The sequence below is a fragment of the Terrapene carolina genome, unplaced genomic scaffold, assembly GCF_002925995.2.
Source record: "Terrapene carolina triunguis isolate 2854851 unplaced genomic scaffold, T_m_triunguis-2.0 Scaffold210, whole genome shotgun sequence".
Taxonomy (NCBI): Eukaryota; Metazoa; Chordata; order Testudines; family Emydidae; genus Terrapene; species Terrapene triunguis.
Genome location: NW_020664561.1, coordinates 48,498,902 through 48,521,001, shown reverse-complemented (window position 1 = coordinate 48,521,001; position 22,100 = coordinate 48,498,902). Strand labels below are relative to the sequence as shown.

At 46.1% G+C, this 22,100-nt stretch overlaps 1 protein-coding gene across 1 annotated transcript in view; it reads left to right on the top strand.

Annotated features, from left to right (window-relative positions):
- The window catches only part of LOC112115942 (leucine-rich repeat-containing protein 7), a 243,760-nt gene extending 226,965 nt beyond the window's left edge, over positions 1 to 16,795 (top strand). Inside the window, exons 25-26 of the mRNA XM_029912345.1 lie at positions 16,147 to 16,203; positions 16,301 to 16,795. Of these exons, the coding sequence (XP_029768205.1) occupies positions 16,147 to 16,203; positions 16,301 to 16,339 (96 nt within the window). The 3' untranslated portion in view covers positions 16,340 to 16,795. The remainder of the gene's footprint in view (positions 1 to 16,146; positions 16,204 to 16,300) is intronic.
- Positions 16,796 to 22,100: the final 5,305 nt, after the last annotated feature.

Below are 22,100 nucleotides of genomic sequence, written 5' to 3'. Positions count from 1 at the left end.
TTGAATCAGGCCTTCATTGTTGCTAATTTGTTTGCAGTTAACATACATCTATATGAACTAATTTATTAATGTTATATTACTTGAAATTGTTCCCAGAGAGCAATGAATTAAAGAAATCAGCTAACAAATCTAAATTAAGTGTTTTAAATAAGAGACAGCTAGAATTATAAAGCAGAACATTGAAGGTAGGTTAAGTAAAGCAAACAAACAAAGAATAGTACAAAAAATAATGAGGTAAGAATGTTGTCTAAAGTTGCAAGCAATGTGCAGAAACTGTGGGAGTATTCCTGATAGAATCCTTTGTAATTTGTACTGTTTTATACAAGTGTAGATGATGGATTCTACTATTCTGTACATTATATAATTTTTATCTAGGGTGTACAGTTCAGACCTAGTTTAATTTCATAGTTGTCATGTTATCTCAAGTGATTTTTCATGGTGTCATACAACAGGGACATTTGTTGGCAAGCACTCACAGTATAACATGTGAATGGCATTGAGTTATCTACCATTAACAGTGACATTAGCATGTGTCACTGCTGTAATAAATTGTTCTGTACTTCCTACATTGTAGCCTGATAATTGCAGAAGTGCAGTAATTTTCTCTTATGGGAAAAAGAGAAAATTTCTGGAAATGCCCTTGTCACTAGGTTGACTCAGTGCTCTTTAGAATCAAAGCAACTGAGATCAAGAGATGCAAAGGAATGCTGGAGGTATAACAGCAGCAATACATAATTGCATGGGATGTCTGCTTTCCATTTTAAATTCTTCGGAATTTTTCTGTTAATCTGGTCTGTACTCTTTCACTTATACATCAACAGGCAGGAGTCTTCATGATATAATTAAATACAAGAAAGACAAAACATATTTATTCCAAATAGGTGACAAGTATTAATAATAAATTTACCTGCAACTTTTGGAACTGCATTCTCTCCTTTAATGCTGTCCATACTGCAAGAGTGAATGCACTGTAACTGAAAAACAGTGCAGATGGTTTACCTACCAACCTAATTTATTATACCTTTTATACTTCTGATCTCATTTGAATAGCGACACTCAATTAGTTATGATTACTTTGTTGTTGAGAGGAAAAACAGGTGAGAGGAAAATATTTATTGTACCTAGTAGACTGCGAGGTCTAACAACATGATTCATGGTGGTAGCTTAGAGCCAATTTTGCCTGTGAACACCTTTCAGTTATCATAGGTAACTGAAAAACAGCTTCAAGTGAAAAACAATTAAAGAAGCGCAACTGTCTCCTGTTAGTGAACTACTTTAGCAAAGTTTATCCAGTTAATAAAATAGGATTGCATTTGACCCGTATGTAGAAATGTGGAGAGAAGAGGAAGCACACAAGCAGTCTTTCCTTCCCCACGTGTGCACCCTTAAAAGGTGTCGGAAGAAAGTGATGCTCAGCTCTCCCTCTCCTCTGTGCCGTGCTTGGCAAAGCTGGCTAGATGTGTCAGAGGAGTAAACTGAACTTCATGAAGAGGCATACCAGCAGTCACAGTACCTGCCTCTACCTGGTTGGTTCCACCACTGGGGGAGTGCCTTTCAGGCACAATTAAGTCAAGGGAGTTTACATTGCTGTTTTGTTCTGAAGAGTGACTTTCTAAAAATGGCATCACAGCATTCCAGGTTTGTTTCTCACAGTTTCCATATCAAATGTAATATGTTTTTTCTCAGTACCAAACTCAAACTGGGAAGTAAGCAAGGTTTTACTTTTGTACATTATCACCAGTAACAGACACACACTAGGCAAATTATGTCCTCAGTTACCCTTGTGCAACCCTACTGTCTTCCAATTATACCTTCGCTTCTATCTGTACAATGCCACTGAAGGCTAATGGGGTTGTGCCGAAGTCAGTGAGTGATCTGACCTGCAGAACCTCTATTACTGATAATGGTGTGCAAGGATGAGAGAACCCAGCTTGTGCCTCAGAGTCCAGGTAAATTTGCGGAATTGGCAAAGTATAATCTGTTTACTTTTATACAGAGCAAATTCAATTTGGAATCAGTGAGATAGTAAACATGGAACTCCATATGCCAATTTTTTCAGAATAAATTCTCAGAGTAGAACTGCACATTTAGAAACTGAGTTTTAAAAACCACGATAGTGATTTGGAAATAATGATTATCAATCTTAAATCAAAATGTTTGTCATCAATTTAAGGCAGCATAAATTCCTTAATCATACAGTAAATCAGCAAGTTGCAGTAGTACTCATTGTCTTGCCTCTGATAATGTTTACAATGTAGTTTAAAATTATGGAAATAATAACCTGAATATCTAAATAATCTTAAAATTATTGGGTATATAAACTCAATGGTTAATAACTTGACATAAACAATTTTAAGTACAGTATTCCATTACCTGTATTTCTTTATCTGTCTCCTTAATCATTTTATGACGTTTCCTTTAAGACCAACATACAATTGGAATATTTTGTTCAGAAAAGTTTGAAAGTACCCAGGTGATTGTGTGGGATATGTGACCAGTCCAGACATAAATATCTACAGCTTTCAGAGCTGTACAAGCACAAGAAGGAAGCAGATCTTGGCACCACAGCAGCCTGGCCTATTCAGAGTCAGACTGTTGCAGATGCTCCAGAAGAACTAGGTCCATGTTGACATGTTAAAAAATAAGCTGGGAGATTTCATGCAGTCATGTGCCCTCCCTTCATGCACCCACAGGTTATGTTTCAGGGGCATTAGTTCTTCTCTTTATGGCCATTCACCTCTAGTAGTGTTGGAGTAGCTCTCGTGCAAGTGTGGGGACAGATTGGATCCAAGCCAAACTATGAACCAAGATTTTGTTTTTTAAAAACAAAAGGTATTATTGGATGAAATCTGCTTCTATGTTCTGTTCTCACCCCAGTTACCAGTTTGGATCTTTTTAAGGGCTCCTCCCTTCTTCTCCAGTTATAGAAAGGTGTTGTTGGGAAAGGATAGGAAAAGCTCCTGCCTCATCACCCTTATAGCCTTGCCCGTCACCCGTCATTTTTTACTTCGTCAACTGTATGGTCCTTTCCTCCCTTCCTGTTTATAGCTGGTCAAAAAACAAGACGTTATTTTCATGAAAATGTCACCATATTTATGTTGACATTCCAAAATTTAAAATTTTTTAACCGGTTCTATTCCTGGACAACATCTAGAACAGAGCTGTCAGCTAGAGAAGGCCCAAACTGCACTTTGCAGAGTGACACCTGGTGACTCTATTATTTGGATTACAGAAATGTCTAGAGCAACTCAAACCCAAGATTGAGGTCCTGTTTTGCTAAGCACTATATACACAGTAAAACTAAGAAATAGTCCTTATCCTGAAGAGCGCAGACTCTAATAGGCAAAGGCAGACAAAGTATTATCACCCCTCTTTCACAAATAAGGAATTAAGTCTGGTTAAGTGACTTGCCTATGATCACAGACAGGAATTGAACCCGGATTCCCAATCCAATATCTTAACCACAAGACCAACTTGCTTCCTCACAGTGAAATGCTGGTGGATTCTTGGAGCATGCTCATTCTTAGTAGCCCTATTGTCACTTATAGCTAACTAGCTGTGTCAAATCTGAGATATAAATGTTTCTTACTGTAGGTTGTGCATTTCAAGATCTGTATAAAGATAGATATGCACCCAGGGCCGGCTCCAGGCACCAGGCACCCAAGCTGGTGCTTGGGGCGGCACCTGGAGGGGGGCGGCGTGGTGCTCTGGCCCCCGGGGGGAGAGCCGAGCCCCAGCCGGGGCTTGCCGCCCTGCCCCCGGCGCTCTGGCCGCGGGGGGGGCGGGGCGGGCCCCCCCGCTCCGGGGGGGGGGGGGGCGGCCGGAGGCTTTTTTGCCTGGGGCGGCAAAAAAGCCAGAGCCGGCCCTGTATGCACCCAACCCTTCTGTGCACAAAATTCTCAGTGCTTAAACTGGAGTCCTGCATGTAGAGGGCTTGCTGGATTGGACTCATATACACTAAGGTCCAGATTCACAAAGGGATTAAAGTGCCTAACTGGCACTAACTGCTTAATTCCAACATTTAGCTACCACTGGCATTCACCACTTAGCTGCTGCCTAATTCTGTAGGCCTCTAAGTCTAGCTTTCTGCCAGTATAGGCACCTAAACATCTGCTGCTGAGCATGCGCACAGCTGCCTCAGTGCTGATCCCAGTTGCCTAGCTCATGCCTAAGCCTTGGCGGAATTGTAAAACTAGGCATTGCCCTACCTTTGTCACCTGCAGGGCCTGATCTGGTAGATGTAGTTGAAGGCCAGAGGAGGAAGTGATGGTTATACCTTTATAATCTTTAGCTGAGTGGTTAGCACAGTCACCCAGGATATGGGTGACCCAAATTCAATTCTCTGTTCTAATCTCTATTTAATTGGTTATACAAAATGGAATAATTTCAACAGGAGAGACAGAGAGATACCCCATAATAGCCCATAGCTCAGTGATTAGAGCACTCTTTTGAGGGGTTCAAATTCCTGCTCCACATCAGACAGAAGGAGGAATTGAACCACGTCTTGATTGACTGCTATAACCACTAGGCAAAAGGTAATAAAGTGGGGGGAAGCACCAGCACCACTGGGTTTTTTTTTTTTTTTTCAAGAAAGGGCTTAGGCACCTAACTCCAAGAGAGGGTTCATGGCTGTTAATCCCGAGCAGAGATAGGCATCTCCCTTTGGCCTGGATTTAGGCAGCTAAATTCCTTTGAGAAGTGGAGCTTAAATTGCACCTGTCTCCTCAGCATTTCCTACTGGCTTTGTGAGGCAGCTCCCTGTTCAGAGTGCTGGCTTTTGTGAATCCCATTCTTAGGCACCTAACTCTCCCCATACCTGGGCACCTAACTCCGGACTATGAATTCCACAGAGTGGCATGCCACCTAAGCATCACATTAGTATTTGGCTTGAATAGCACAAAATGAGCTTTCTTTGCTCATTTCCATCCCAAGGAATTGATTGAAATCAGAGTTGCTAAAAAACAAACAAAAAACAGATGCCCTGGGTGGCAAAGTTGAGAAACATCTGAAAATGTGGAAGTGTTTGGATCTGGGGTATTGTTTCAATCCATTGTACAATCAGCTTCCAAGTCCAAACTTTGGATTGGAACGGGGATATAGGCTTCCCCAGAGTTTGGAGGTGTTTGGATTGGGATATTAGGTTTGGGCCCACCTGGGCCTAATTCTTCACTGCCTTATTTATATACATTTGTGCAGAAACTGATAACTACTCTCTGAGTATGGTTTTTCAACAAGTTGTGTACCCACCTTATAGTAATTTTATCTAGGCCGCGTTTCCCTTCTTTGCTTATGAGGATGTTATGTGGGACTGTGTCAGAAGCCTTACTAAAATCAAGTTATATCACATCTGTTGCTTCTCCCCAATCCACTAGGTCTGTAAGTCTGTCAGAGGACATAATAGGTACTGTGTTTGCTTTCTCCAGTCATCTGGCACTTCACCCATCGTCCATAAATTCTTGAAGACAATCACTAATGGATCCAACATAGCTTCTGCTAGTTCCTTAAGTACTCTGTGTGAATTTCATCAGGCCCTGCTGACTTGAATACATCTTGTAAAAAGCTGCATTATTATCCTAAAATCACAGAAAGTTTAGTGGGTTTATAGTCTTTTTAAGATGCAATTAACAGTATGAAATTATTCTGGAGTTTTGTACTCTGAGATTATCAATAAAGTTCAACTGAAATAAATTGAAAATGTAATTCAGGGATTTTAATGAGTTGGTTTTGCTCTGTTTTAAAGCCATGAAGATGTTTATTGTCTATTATTATAAAGAAGTCACTGAAATGAGGATAAAAGATGTACTAATTAATGTATTAGGTTAAGAATAATTTGTCATATGCACAGTAAACACAATAACAGAATTCTCTGGTTGTTATTAATTCATAGCTGAATATGACTGTTCAAACTTTAAGACCAGATAGTTTTCTTATGGTTTTGATATGGAGAATCCTGGGACTCAAGACATCTGTGTTCCATTCCCAGTTCTGCATCAGACTTCTTTAACTAAGTAAGAGTTGGTCTACACTGGAAACTTACATCAGCATAGCCCCCAGCGTAAACAGCATTAGGTCAATGAAAGAATTCTTCTGTTGATCTACCTACTGCCTCTCAGGGAAGTGAATTACCTACACTGATGGGAGAATCCCTCCCATCGGCATAGGCAGTGTCTACACTGAAGCGCTACAGTGGTTCTGTTGTAGCAGATTATGTGTAGACATACCCGTAGTCACTTAAACATTCTGTATGCCAATATCACCACTTATAAAAGGGGATATTAATACAGATATCACACGGAACTATTGTGAGGTTTAATTCATTAATGTTTGTAAAGTGCTTTAAGAGCCTCAGGTAGAAGGTGCTGTATTGATGCCAAGTGTTAATTATTTGGAGGATGAAAAGTCATTTGTTTCTGTAGCTTCCTTTTGGCCTCTTTGTGGAACATTAAACTATATCTCATTATCAACCAGAATTCTCATATCTTTCTTCAGTCACTCATAAACTCATAGATAATTTAACTGCTTATCAGGTAAGAAACATTTATATTGTTATAAAAAATGGCAGGAATTTTAATAGATCGTTTTAGAGATGAATAACTATACCGTACAAGTCCAGAAAACATGACAAGAAAAATATCTAGTTATTTCAGATAACTTTTGCTTTCATATGTTTGTGTCCTTCAAGTCCAGCAACATCAACATAGAGTATTATTTTCAGAGAGCAGCAGGCAGACAATTTTCATGTTATTTATATGAGAAAATGCAGAATGTGACTTTTCCCTGTAAAAAAGTAAAATTAAAAAATAACGCCTCAGTTCTTCCCCCTTACATACATTGAGTAGTATCTTATTCTACAAGTAGTACCATTGACTTCAGTGGAACTACTCCAAAGGGCTAATGGTGGCAGAAACTTGCCCTGAGTGAATGCTGACCATCAAGATTATTTGCTACTTACCAAGAAGTGTTTCCTATATTTGATGGGTACACAATACAAAGTGATTGGGGAAAGAAAAGCTCATGCTCAAGTGTGCAAACTTTGCCAACTCTCAAAACAAAAAATGGAGATAACTTGGAGAAAAAGTTGGTTGTGCAAGATATAGTCTCCTAAAGGAAGGGTATATATGTGAAACCACTGCTCACAGGGCTCACCAGTCCTTAGTATGTTTAATGTGATGAGCAGAGTGGAAAAAAGGGGACCTGCTGCTCTACAGGTAGAAGCTGTTCAAGAAGGATGGGCAAGTCATGCAAATGAGCTCCTGTCCACCCTAGCCCTCTGAGCGTCCCTGTGCAGTTTCTTTGGGGCTGTGAGGGATGCAGGAGTTCTTCTTCAAGTGATTGCTCATGTGTATTCCACTATAGGTGTGCACGCTCGCCACGTGCCCCGGTGCCGGAAGTTTTTCCCTTAGCAGTACCCGTAGTGGGGGAGCACCACTGCGACCCCTGGAGTGGCGCCTGTATATCACGCCATAAAGGGGGCTGCGTGCTCCCCCCACCCTCAGTTCCTTCTTGCCGCCAGTGAAGGTAGTCGGAACTTTGTGCTCCAGCCTTGGCTGCAGCGCTTCTAGCCTTAGTGGTACTTGTTCATCGATAGATAGCTTCTCTAGTTGGTAGCCTGGCTCGGGGCATGCCCCGTGCCCCAGGCTTCAAGTCGTGCGACTCCTGTCGCAATTCCATGCCCAGAAGCGATCCGCACTCCGAATGTCTTCGCTATCTGGGCGAGTTTCACATAAGTGAGAAGTGCAAAATTTGAAAATTGTTTAAGCCCCAGACTAAACGCGAGCGCGAGATTCGTCTCCGGGCCCTCCTTATGGAATCGGCATTGGCCCCGGCACCGGCGCGCCGACCCGACGTGGCCCTGGGTGCCACGTCATTGGTGCGGAGCGAAGCCCCATCCACCAGTCGGCACCACTCCCCAGCCAAGAAGCAGGGCAAATCCCAGCGACGCCGTGAGAAGGACAGGGGTGAGGCCGGACCTGAGTTGGCCAGCCCACGATCCCCGTCGGGGCTCAGACCGCCGACTCATGCGGAGCGGAGTAGTCCGGCCCTGTCCGCGTGGACCTCCCCGCCGATATGAGTTCCCTCCACGCCGGAGGCAGCCCAGGCGGCGCGCAACGTCCTCGCCATGCCGGTACCGAGCGGGCCGTCCGAGGTGAGGCCCCGGTCCCGAGGGAAACCACCGTTGGGCTCCCAGCCCTCACCGGCTACGTCGGTTGTGGAGACCTCCTTCCGATCTGCCGGGCCCTCACGTAGCCCCAGACATACCTCTACTCCATTGTCGGGGTCGCCTGGGAGTGAATCGCCTGAGTCGTCCTCGACCCACAGAGGCAGCAGGCGCCGGCATGGGAAGCGTCGACGCTCTGCGTCGAGTGAGAGCAGATCTCGACGCCGACGGCACCGGTGATCATACCGTGATGATAGCCACGTTCAGAGTGCATACTGGCACTCACCGGCACCGCGGCGCCGCGCCCGGAGCCTCCGAAGAGAGTCCATGGATACGCCCTCCGACGTCTATTCCTATTCATCGTCGAGGTCGAAATCCCGTGGCAGGAGCCGGTGTGGACGGCACCACTTTAACTGCTCCCATAGCACCGTGCGATCCTCGGCCACCTCTGCCTCAGCTCCCAGCCGCCCCTCCCCGGGCCGCGCCGTTCCCTAGGAACAGATAACCCTGGTGGGACCCCAGGTGGTGCAGTGGCAAGGGGCACCCTGGCAAGGACAGTGGTGCCAGTGGGCACCGTGGCCCCAGGCGCCCGCACCGCCGAGGCCCCGCTCCGTGGTGGGGGCATCCCAAGCCCGCTCTGTGTCCCCGTCTAGGCACCGAGGGCAGTCCTCGGGTGCCGCGCTGACGGCACCGCAACCGGTCCCTGATGCGGACTGTGGCATACCGGCACTGCCCGATGCTCTCAGGTCCGTCCCGGTTGCCCCGCAGGCACCGGATGAGTCCATAGCGTCACCGCCTCCTCCTTCTCAAGAACATTTCAAGGCGCACCAGGAGCTCCTCCGACGTGTAGCCGCCAACCTACACCTGCAGGCGGAGGAGATGGAGGAACCATCGGACAATCTTTTCAATGTCCTTTCCTCCTCGGCACCGGGCCGCGTGGCACTGCCACTTCACCAGGGGGTGGCAAACATCTCCACGGGCCTATGGCAGACCCCGGCCTCCCTCCCGCCTATCTCTAAGAAGGCGGAACATAAATACTTTCGTGTCCACGAAAGGGCACGAGTATCTTTACACCCACCCCACTCCGAACTCCTTGGTGGTGGAGTCGGTCAACCACCGTGAGCGGCACGGGCAGCCCGCACCGACCCCAAAAGATAAGGAGGCCAGGAGACTAGACACGTTTGGCAAAAAGGTTTATTCCACAGCCAGTTTCCAACTCAGGGTGGCGAACCACCAAGCCCTCCTGAGTCGCTTTGATTTTAACTTATGGGGCTCTTTGCCAAAATTCGAGCCCTCCCTCCAAGAGCAGGACAGGAAAGAGTTCAAAGCGCTGCTTGACGAGGATACAGCAGTAGCGAAAGCAGCTCTCGTTCGATGGCCACGGCTATCTCCCTGAGGCGTGCATCGTGGCTTTCCCTCTCGGGACTGTCGGTGGAGTCCCAGTCTATAATGCAGGACCTGCCATTTGATGGCAAAGCATTATTTGCAGACCAGACAGACACCCGTCTGCACGGGATGAAGAACTCCCGCACCACCCTGCACACACTTGGTCTGTATGTCCCGCCGGCCAAGGACAAGCCCAGACCGCAGCCCTCGGCTTCCCCAGCACGGGGCAGATACGAGCCCCCACCTAAGAGGCAGAGAGAGCAGAGGCGTCGGTCCCAACGCCAATCCCGTTTGGCCCCACGACCTGGGCCCTCGAAGGCCAAGAGGCCAGGGAAATGGCGTTTTTGACTCGTTGCGGGTGGTCACTGGGCCTGTTGCCAGTGTACCCCTCCCCCCCCCGGTTAATAAAGTTGAGTTTTACCAACCATTTATCAGCCTTCCGACTGCAATGGTCCCGTATAACGTCAGACCGATGGGTCCTCAGCACCATCTCCCAAGGGTACAGGTTGCAGTTCGTTTCGGCCCCTCCTCACCATCCGCCAGCCCGGGAGCTGGCTGGGGACCCGGAGCATGCCCCCCTCCTCAGCCAGAAGGTAGAGCGCCTCCTCTCCCTGGGAGCAGTGGAAAGGGTACCTCGGGAATTCCAGGGCAAGGGCTTTTACTCTGGGTATTTCCTCATCCCGAAGGGAAAGGGTGGCCTGCGGCCCATCCTCAATCTGCGGAATCTCAACCAGTTCCTGGTTCATTGCAAATTCCGCATGGTGTTCCTGGCCTCTATTATTCCATCCCTGGACCCGGGGGATTGGTTCACGGCTCTGGACCTCCAGGATGTATATTTTCGCATCCATATTTTCGAAGGTCACAGGCGCTTCCTCCATTTCCTGGTTGGTCAGGACCACTACCAGTTTACGGTCCTCCCCTTTGGGCTCTCTACTGCCCCCAGGGTCTTTACAAAGTGTATGGCGGTGGTGGCGGCCCACCTCAGGAGGAAAGGGCTGCAGATCTTCCTGTACCTCGATGACTGGCTGCTCAAGGGCAAGTCCCGGTCTCAGGTATAGGAGCAGATGAATTTCCTGCTAAACACCTGCGGGGCTCTAGGCCTAGTGGTAAACGAGGACAAATCCACGTTAGTCACGGTTCAGCACATAAACTTCATAGGAGCACTGTTAGATTTCCAGGTGGTCACGGCCTCCCTCCCACAGGACAGGTTCGAGACGCTCAAAGCTTTCATCGCCTCAGTCACGGCCTTTCCGGTAACTATGGCACGGGTGTGCCTTCAAATCCTAGGCCATATGGCAGCATGCACCTCTGTGGTGCCAGGCTCAGGATGAGGCCCCTTCAGCTTTGGCTGGCCTCCCGGTACTCCCAGGCCAGGGACGGCCTGGACAAGGTCGTTACGGTACTGCCGACGGTGGTGGCAGACCTGCACTGGTGGTCTCTCCCGAGCAACATGCTTCGGGGTATCCCCTTCCGAGAGCCCCCTCCTTCACTAGATCTAGTGTCGGATGCCTCGGACCTGGGCTGGGGAGCCCACGTGGGGGACTTCGAGACCCAGGGTATGTGGTCTCCCGAGGAACTGACCCTGCACATAAATGTCAGGGAACTCAGGGCTGTGCGCCTGGCATGTGTGGCCTTCCACCAGCACATAGAGGGGAAGGTGGTCAGAGTTCTCATGGACAATACGACTGCAATGTATTATGTCAACAGGCAAGGGGGCACACGTTCCCGGGCCTTATGCCAGGAAGCCCAGCTCCTGTGGGAGTTCTGTATAGCCCATGACATCCTCCTGAGGGCCTTTTACCTGCCTGGCAAGAGCAACACACTTGCGGACCGCCTGAGCAGGGTGTTCTCCCAACAGCATGAGTGGTCCCTGCACAGGGAGGTGGCCAGGTGGATCTTCCTGCAGTGGAGCACTCCCCAGGTAGACCTGTTCACCACTGCCCAGAATCGACTGTGTCCCCGGTTCTGCTCCAGGGCGGGAGAGAGCAAGGGTGCGATCTCGGACACGTTCCTGCTCCCAGGGTCGGGGCCCCTGTTGTACGCATTCCCGCCCTTCCCCCTAATAGGCAGGGTCCTACAGAAGGTGAAGTCAGACGGGGTGCGGGTTATCCTCATAGCGCCGGACTGGGCCGTCAACATTGGTACGGGACCCTGCTGCAACTCTTAGCGGGGCCCCCTCGCAGGCTGCCTCTCCGCCTGGACCTCCTCTCCCAGGAGGAAGGTCGTCTCCTCCATCCCAACCTGGCCCCGCTCCACTTGACGGCGTGGCTGCTCCGTGGTTGAATGAGGAGGAAGGGAGATGTTCTAAGGATGTGCGACGGGTCCTGCTGGAAAGTAGGAAACCCTCCACACGTCGAACCTACCTGGCTAAATGGTATCGGTTCTCTATGTGGGCGAGGGATAGAGGTTCCTCTCCCTCTTCGTCATCTATCCAGCTTGTCCTCAATTACCTCCTGTCCCTTAGGACCCAAGGGCTGGTGCCCTCCTCTATCAGGGTACACCTGGCAGCCATTTCGGCTTTTCACCCCCCGGTGCAGGGCCTTTCGGTGTTTTCACATCACATGATGTCCCGGTTTCTAAAAGGGTTAGATCGGGCATTCCCTTACGCCAGACCCCCGGTCCCGCTCTGGGACCTGAACCTAGTGCTCTCCCGCCTCACCGGGCCTCCTTTCGAGCCCTTAGCCACATGTTCGTGGTCCCACTTATCATGGAAAGTGGCGTTCTTAGTAGCTATCATCTCAACCCACCGGGTCTCCGAGCTCAGGGCTCTGACGTGGACGTGCACAAGTCCATGGGGCCGGATGCACTGCATCCGAGGGTGCTAAAGGAGTTGGCGGATGAGATTGCAGAGCCATTAGCCATTATTTTTGAAAACTCATGGTGATCGGGGGAGGTCCCAGATGACTGGAAAAAGGCTAATGTAGTGCCCATCTTTAAAAAAGGGAAGAAGGAGGATCCGGGGAACTACAGGCCAGTCAGCCTCACCTCAGTCCCTGGAAAAATCATGGAGCAGGTCCTCAAGGAATCAATTATGAAACACTTAGAGGAGAGGAAAGTGATCAGGAACAGTCAGCATGGATTCACCAAGGGCAAGTCATGCCTGACTAACCTAATTGCCTTCTATGATGAGATAACTGGCTCTGTGGATGAGGGGAAAGCAGTGGATGTGTTATTCCTTGACTTTAGCAAAGCTTTTGATACGGTCTCCCACAGTATTCTTGCCGGCAAGTTAAAGAAGTATGGGCTGGATGAATGGACTGTAAGGTGGATAGAAAGCTGGCTAGATCGTCGGGCTCAACGGGTAGTGATCAATGGCTCCATGTCTAGTTGGCAGCCGGTTTCAAGCGGAGTGCCCCAAGGGTCGGTCCTGGGGCCGGTTTTGTTTAATATCTTTATTAATGATCTGGAGGATGGTGTGGACTGCACTCTCAGCAAGTTTGCAGATGACACTAAACTAGGAGGCGTGGTAGATACACTAGAGGGTAGGGATCGGATACAGAGAGACATAGACAAATTAGAGGATTGGGCCAAAAAAAACCTGATGAGGTTCAACAAGGACAAGTGCAGAGTCCTGCACTTAGGACGGAAGAATCCCATGCACTGCTACAGACTAGGGACCGAATGGCTGGGTAGCAGTTCTGCAGAAAAGGACCTAGGGGTCACAGTGGACGAGAAGCTGGATATGAGTCAACAGTGTGCTCTTGTTGCCAAAAAGGCTAACGGCATTTTGGGCTGTATAAGTAGGGGCATTGCCAGCAGATCGAGGAACGTGATCGTTCCCCTTTATTCGACAGTGGTGAGGCCTCATCTGGAATACTGTGTCCAGTTTTGGGCCCCACACTACAAGAAGGATGTGGAAAAATTGGAAAGAGTCCAGCGGAGGGCAACAAAAATGATTAGGGGTCTGGAGCACATGACTTATGAGGAGAGGCTGAGGGAACTGGGATTGTTTAGTCTCCAGAAGAGAAGAATGAGGGGGGATTTGATAGCTGCTTTCAACTACCTGAAGGGGGGTTCCAAAGAGGATGGAGCTCGGCTGTTCTCAGTGGTGGTGGCAGATGACAGAACAAGGAGCAATGGTCTCAAGTTGCAGTGGGGGAGGTCTAGGTTGGATATTAGGAAAAACTTTTTCACTAGGAGGGTGGTGAAGCAGTGGAATGCGTTACCTAGGGAGGTGGTGGAGTCTCCTTCTTTGGAGGTTTTTAAGGCCCGGCTTGACAAAGCCCTGGCTGGGATGATTTAGTTGGGATTTGGTCCTGCTTTGAGCAGGGGGTTGGACTAGATGACCTCCTGAGGTCCCTTCCAACCCTGATATTCTATGATTCTATGACCTCTGAACCACCGTATATGGTCTTCCATAAGGACAAGGTTCAGCTCGGCCCTCACCCCGCCTTTTTGCCGAAGGTAGTCTCGGCTTTTCACATGGATCAGGATATTTTCCTCCCTATCCTCTGCCCTAAGCCCCATTCCTCTAACGAGGAACGCCGCCTGCACATGTTAGATGTCCGCAGAGCGCTGGCCTTCTACCTAGACAGAACCAGGCCATTTAGGAAGTCCCCCCAACTGTTCATTGCATCGGCCGAGCGCATGAGGGGGCGTCCAGTCTCTACCCAGTGGATCTCCCGCTGGATCACCTCGTGCATTCGCACCTGTTACGACCTGGCAGGGGTTCCCCGGCCTCCTATAGTGAAGGCTCATTCGACGAGAGCTTAGGCCTCGTCAGCGGCCTATGTGGCTCACGTCCCTATTCAGGACATATGTAGGGCTGCTACGTGGTCCTCTGTCCACACCTTCTCCTCGCACTATGCGATCGTCTCCCAAGCACGGGATGAAGCAGGGTTTGGTAGGGCGGTACTCCGCCCGGGTAACCCTTAAAACTTAAAACTTTAAACTCCTCCCCACCTCCATCAGGTATAGCTTGGAGTCACCTATAGTGGAATACCCATGAGTAATCACTCGAAGAAGAAAGGACAGTTACCTGTTCTGTAACTGGCGTTCTTCGAGATGGGTTGCTCAGGTGTATTCCACATCCCGCCCTCCTTCCCCTGTGTCAGAGTTGTCTGGCAAGAAGGAACTGAGGGTGGGGGGGAGCACGCAGCCCCCTTTATGGTGCAATATACAGGCGCCACTCCAGGGGTCGCAGTGGTGCTCCCCAACTACGGGTACTGCTAAGGGAAAAACTTCCGGCACCGGGGCACGTGGCGAGCACGCACACCTATAGTGGAATACACCTGAGCAACACATCTCGAAGAACGCCAGTTACGGAACAGGTAACTGTCCTTTACATCCGCCATGGAAATGGCAGAGGATGAGACCTCAATCTGCACCTTGCAGTAGTACTAAAGAGGGGACAGTGGTGGGCCTCCTCCACTCGCCCAGTTTTCATGGGAAGAAGGGGATATTCAGCTCAATGGACTTTGTCACTGCTCTGTGGCTAATATAGTGTTTACACAGTCTGGGATTTCAAAGGAGTCTAAGGGAGTTAGGTGCCTAACTTCTGTTAAATTTCAGAGGGATTTGGGTGCCTACTTCCCATTAGTTCCTTTAGAAATACCAGCCAAAATCAACAGAGGTTGCAAGTGCTGTGCCCCTTCCAGGATCAGGTCCAATATCTGTCATGATTCCACCAAGGGCAGTCAGAGCAGGGGCAAAACCAAAGCTGGGATAAGAGAGGATTTTGTAGTCAAGCCCGGCCAGGGTCGATACCAGGGGTCCGAGTCTGAGTCAGGTTTCAGGGTCCGAGTCAGGAGACAAAGTCAAGCCAGTGATTCAAGTGCAAGGAACAGTTATGGCAGCTACAGAAGATCCATACTGTTGTCTGGATACTTCTTGGAATACCCCTTGGGTTTATATAGGGCAAGGAGCCACAGGGTTGCTGTCTGTCAAACCCTTGAGACAGAATTTCCCATGATCTGGGTCCACAGCAGATCATAGTAAGTGAAGCACAAGTTAGTTACAGCTGCTGCTGGGTGACAACCTGGAGCTGCCAGCTGCCTGGTAGCTATACAGGCCTGGGTTCTAGACTCAGACTTTAAGGTCAAAGGGGACCATCGTGATCTTCTAGTCTGACGTGCACATTGCAGGCCACAGAACCTCACCTCACCTGTGGGGCCTTACAGTATCACTCTGTTTCCAAGGTGATTATATATGCTGTACTGTGCCTTCATCTTGAGACAAATGTGGCTAATCCAGTTCCTCTGAGCTAGGAAGTATATCTAACCTATGGGTATACAACAACCAGTAATGGGTCAGAGAGTGGCCCATTTTAGCTTGAAGAAGCTAAATTTCCATCATCAAGCTGAAAGGTGTTTGAGGTAATTTCCCTTTCTCTGTTGGATTTCATCTCACTACCAGATACTGATAAATCACCCCAACAGATTATTTACCACAGGGAATCTTAATACCCTCTGACAAGCCAATATGGGTTATTATATGTGATTGAACTGTACTATCAGAGTCTGAGTTAGACAGTAAGTAACTGGGGGCAGGGACTGTCATCTTTAATGTTTGTTCTGCACCAAATGCACAGTAAATAAGTTGTTAATAATGATAACATAGTGGCAAATTATCCAGAACCCAGCCACTATGCTTTCCTTTTTCAGATTTCAGAACCTGGCCATTGCTTAATTTCTGGCCAACAAACTTGGGATGGATTCTTGGTAAGTCTCCCATTGAATTAGACTTGATGAGGATTTTTCTGTAAAGATGGTATAAATGGTGAAAAAATGTTATAAAACATATTTCTTTTCATTGCAGATGGCAGTGAGAACACATGAAGAGGCAGATACTTCCTGATCCCATTTCAGAGCCAATCTTCTGTCCTGAAGAAATAACACAGTCAATTGTAGAGCATGTTTAGAATGTCTGAGGTATCAAAAGTGAGATTTTTGTGTGTGTATTGGGGAAGCTGTTTAGCTCGCCCCATGTAAAATGTGTTGGGTCTTTGCAATAACATGCATGCTATCTGATATGGCCCATGAATGGGGAACATTTCTCCTCAAAAAGCCTGCCCTTCCTGTTTTTTTTTTTTAAAAAGTCAGCATTGCATTTTTTTAGGAATGGTGGGGAAATAATGGCAAATATACAGACTCAATCTACAGTAGTTCCCACTGAGTAAATCAAGTTACAAATGTTTCAGGGAAAGATATTGGGCCAGGGCTAAAGATACAGGGAAACCACATGCTTTGCAGGTGAAGAACTGCTCATTACTGAGAAATGTTCCTTCTTTTTCAAGGCCATTCAGCTGTAGGAACTTTGGGATGGATCGTATTTAATTTCTCAGTACAATAGCTTCCTATCAATTTTCACCATCACTAGGTCAGGAAAATCTCCAGATTTGACACAGTATAGAGAAACAGCAATACAAAGAGCATCTTTTCCATTTTCTCTGGAGTCCTGACTGGGAGCAGCTGAAAATATCCATTCAGAGCTACAGTGCTTCATGTCCTACATATGAAGTTCGTGAGTGTTCATGGTCTCTTGGCTTCCAGTCAAGGCCTCCAGGTTAAAAATACCCCCTTCTTAACTGCTGTAAGGAATGTGACTCAGAATGAAATGTCTTCCTTCAGATAAGACTGAAGGATTTGCTGTACCTTCTGAAGCAGCAACAAGCATCTGAATCAGAAATGATGGTAAGGAAGGAAAACTGTGGTAGGAGCGTAAGTGGAGATGAGTCTTCAATTCCTTGGATGATTTTTCTATGCTTTTTGTTGCCTTTTGTGGTGCACTGAGTCTCTAAACCTGTTATGCAGTTCAGGTGTAGAGAAATTTCTAGTCTGCTTATGCAGTTGCCTTCATTTGACTTGACATTGGGCATTCTGAAGCTCAAAGGCTGCTCTGTAGCAGATAAAAGAGGAGGTCTCCCTTAGAAACAGAACTGATGGATGTCAAAGAATTTAGAATAAAATAGAGTTACTGGATCTGATTCCCCATTGCCTATTGTCTTGTGTAGTCAGTTACTGCTAGGCAAAATGCAAGTAAAACTACCAAATCAGAATTCTTCTCTTACACTTGGTTAACATTTTACACCCATTTTGCAATAACTTTGCATTATGTAAGTGCCATTTTCTTGGATGTAAGATTTTTTTTTTTGGTCTTGAATGATCTTGGTAACAAAATAATACAACTCTATAAACTACCCACTGACGTTTAATGCCTAGGCTACATTTGGAAAAAAACTGTAGGGATTAATAGTCATTTATTCCTGATTTTTTTTTTTGTAACGGAAAGCTTGTCATTCAGTAGAAGCTGTAATATAATAATCTTCCTCAGAGAATTCAGTGAGGAATTACCTTCTTTCAAAATGGTTGCCATCTCTCATTGTTCTCAGTAGGAGTGACACCACAGTGACATCATAGCGGGTTGGGGGGAATTACTTTGTCATTAACCATCTATTTAATTTAATCTGGGCTTTGAACACTAAAATGCATTAATCTTAATTGTATGGTCATCACTGTAGGACAGAGTTAAGGTTGTTTGGGTGTCCTCAATGTACATTTCTATACTTTAATATGTTTGGATTCATTTTAACTTTAATCGTAACTGAATTTCCTGGATTTGTAATTCTTTGTTTTGTTTTTATTTTACTTTGGGGGGGAGATAATTACAACATCCCTGTAATCTATTTTTACAGTAAATTATTGATATGTACTCTCAACCTTGCCTCCGCCTTAACATTTTTGGGCTCGCGGCCCTGCCCCTGGCGCTCTGGCCGCCGGGGGGAGAGCCGAGCCGCCCTGCCCCCGGTGCTCTGGCCGCCGGGGTGGGGGGAGAGCCGAGCCCCCGCCGGGGCTCGCCGCCCTTGCCCCGGGGCTCCAGCCGCCCTCCCTCCCGGCGCCCTCCCCCCGGCCGCCGGGGGGGAGAGCGGAGCCCCGTTGGGGCTCCGGCCGCCCCCGCCCCGCTCCGGCCGGAGGCTTTTTTGCCTGGGGCGGCAAAAAAGCCAGAGCCGGCCCTGCAGGGAATGGGGTGAATACAGCACATAGGCTGAAAGAAATAGAGGATTCCTGACTGTCATTTATCCATATGTTACCTAACAGAGAATTTTCTTTCCAGTTGTGGCCTGTTTCGGCTGCTCTGGAAGTGTAATGCGGGGTAAACTGGCACCCTGGGAAATACTCCCTCTGTAAAAGGGTTTCTCCAGTGACTAGGGCTGGTCCTATGCAACCCTCAGTTGCAGAACCAAGCATCTTGTGGATGAGATTGCACTGTTCTTTGGCTTATTCTAAGTGAGTGGAACAGATTGCAGGTAACTGTGTGACTTTGCTGTAACGAAGATCAGCTCATGAGGTCGCTGTGTATAACGCTAGGGGCCAAGGAGGCCCCAAACACAGCCCTGAATGCCAGCGTGTCCTTTTGGGGGTTTGCTTTTTGACACACAAATGAATGCCTTTGAAACCTTTTTCTGCCTGATATTTGTACCCTGTTTCTCAGTGCTAAATTATATTACTGTATGAAGTAAAACAAAAATTAATAAAAGGAGTTGCTCTTTACTGTAGTGTTGTCTTTCTTTTCAGAATGGTTCTGCCTGTTACTTCTTTACTTATACTTTTAAAGTACATGTACATAACTGCTGTAGCTACTACGTTGTTATTACATGGCACTTTCCCTACCTTCTGTTTCCCCACCGTCAGAAGTTTGCATCCTGAATCTTTTGCATCCATTATACATTTGTGTGTTGTTGAAGATTTCAACTGTGCGGTTGCCTCTCAAATGAGATGATCTTCATGTTTCATGAACAACAGAATAAAATGGACTCTTCCATTTATTCACCACACATAGAGGCCTGATCTTTTGCTTTTTCAAGACAATGGATGTATTCAAGTAGAACAGGATCTGGACCCACATATAGCTTCTTCAGAAATTGCAGTCCCACTCAGATATTATCATTTCTTTATTTTTAATTTATGAAATGTACTTCTCCACTAGAATTCAGACCTCTTTACAAAAATGAAAAAAACAATAAACAACAAATATCAGAACAAAATGTACTTCTAGCCCAAACCACTTGGAACCTGCCTCTTCAGTCACCTCTCCTATCTTTGACAAAAGCCCATGTAAACAGATGAGCTTTTGTACCTTGGACTTGCACAGACCAAGAGTGAAATATCTTCCATCAAGAGATCCTGTTTCACTACATTAGAATGTCTAGGGGCAAGACTTAGTAAAACTGCCAAAACTGATGACAACTTTATGCAGTGTTTGTGTAGAGTTTTGCATGTGTGAGAGAGACAACATCATTTGGAATTTAGGGAAGTTAATCCAGACTTAGACTTATGTAACCAAAAGCAGAATTTGGCCCATCTAGTTCACACCAATTCTCTCAAAATATAGCATTTTTTCTTGGGATTTATAGTCATCACTTCTTATTTTTAAAAACTTAATGAAATCATCATGTTTTTATAAGTAATCTATTCATGGTTTAAAATTCCAGACCCCCCTATCACATCTACCATTCAGCTTTCTGTGGTGGGCCTGAATTCAGTGCAGTTACTCCTGATTTTTCCTAATGTAAATGAGAACAGAATCTGGTCTAATACAACATACACATAATTTTTTGTGTGTAATTTTTGGATGCAACAGAAGATATGATTAAAACACTGGCCTACAGAAAAAAGTGCAGTGAAGACATTCTCCTAAAGAGCATGTGAGCCACGGCATACCAGCAGTCAGAAGTGGATAAAGTACTTGAAAAATAGCACAAATTGAAATAATCTACAGTTACACATCTTCTGGACATAACATGAAAACACTGAAAGGAGGCAGAAATTCTATGGCCCCAAGAACTTGTGGTATTTTAGTCATGTGAAAGAATGCAGGACTAAATAAAAAAAAAATCCCTCTGGACTGTTGTTTCTAGTTGGCAAGGTCCTGCATACAAGGGAGCATATGTGACTGTGTTGTGTTGGGGCCATGTTGTGACTGCTGTCTGTAGCAGTATGTGGAGTGATCATACACCTGGAAATGCTTATGTCATGTAATCAGTAGTCTTATGCTTTGACACATTTACCTTCGGTAGCTTGTTCACAAATTGGTGTGGTGTGCCCCTATGGTGATATGCCTAGACTCAACTCAAGAGCTGGATCTTTGTACTTCTGAGGTGGGAGTACCAGGTCTGTCTGTTACAGTATCTAGATACTACGATAGGCAAAGTAGAGATTAGATAGAACTAGATGTAAGCAACTTGCTCAGCAGTATCTATCCTCCTAATACATAGTTACCCATCTGCCATTTTCCCTGTCATTGTGAACTGCTTTTCTGGTAGTAGTTAATGATGCATTAGGCAGAATTAACTTCCGTGGAAATGTCATTTGGAAACTACAGGGAAAAGCACCTTATAAATTGGTAAGATTATTGATAGATTCAGAGGGCATGCTCCCTGAGTATAGGACTCAGCCTGCAGCCCCTCTGCATGCAGGACTCCCAATAGCTTCATTTAGGAGTTCCACACAGAGTAACTTCACCATCAGGCTCTCACTGCAGATAGCTCACTCTTTATTCAATTGACATATCCACTTTTTCCATATAGAGTCCTTCCCTCCCTTCCGTCACCGCTAGATGATGGTAGCAAAACACGTACATACTTGGCTACATCTGCTTGCTTGGAGACCTCTGGAACTAACTTTCTTATGCTTTGTCACTCAACAAACCATGCTTGCTGGGGTAACATCTACTTTATGTATCCTGAGATTAAATCTATACCCTTGATGGTCCAGTTAAATCTCTAATTGTATAGCTCTAACTGTTGTGTAAGATACTGCTATAGCAGGATTTTTTAAAAAGTTATAAGAAGTGAATTGTTACACTATTATTATTTAATTAGAATGTTATTGTTATTCTCTCCAAGGTATGGAATCACATTTCCACCAATCAAAAGTAATCACAAGTAGTCCAATGTTCTTTTTAATCTTTGAACCATCAAGTTTCTTTTACTTTAATTTTCAGCTCTCCCCCAAAAAGGAAAAAGTGCTAAATATAACTTATTTGATTATTTCCTGTTTTTATTTGTGTGTTACAGGCAAATGGACACAGTTTTGTACATATGGAACATGAGAAAGCTGTATTACTACTGAAGAGTTTCCAGAATACAGTAGACCTAGTTATTCAACGTGAGCTTACTGTCTAAGTATTTTTTATAAATAGTAAAAATATGTCTAGCCAGATCTAACGTTCAAACAAAAATTTATACATAGGAAACAAATTTTGCCAATTGCTGGACCAATGGCAAACATTAGTGCCAAATGTATAATACTATATGTTAGTACTGCGCCTCTTGAAAAATGTTAACTATATAAATATGATGTTCATGTGGTTATGTATTAGTTTTAATTGTCAGCCTCTGGCTGTGCATTGGTGCAGTTTCTTTTTTTAATCAAGTTACTTCTCAAAGTGGATTTCATAAACTTCAGAACACAGAAGCACACAAAAGCTCTTTATGAATTCTGCTGTCCATCAAAAATACTGCCTCAAAGTTGTATATATCTTTATAAAGAAAAACATATATTGAGTTGTAATTCCCATAAAATATTTCTATCACCAGTGCTATACTAAAAGAAAGATT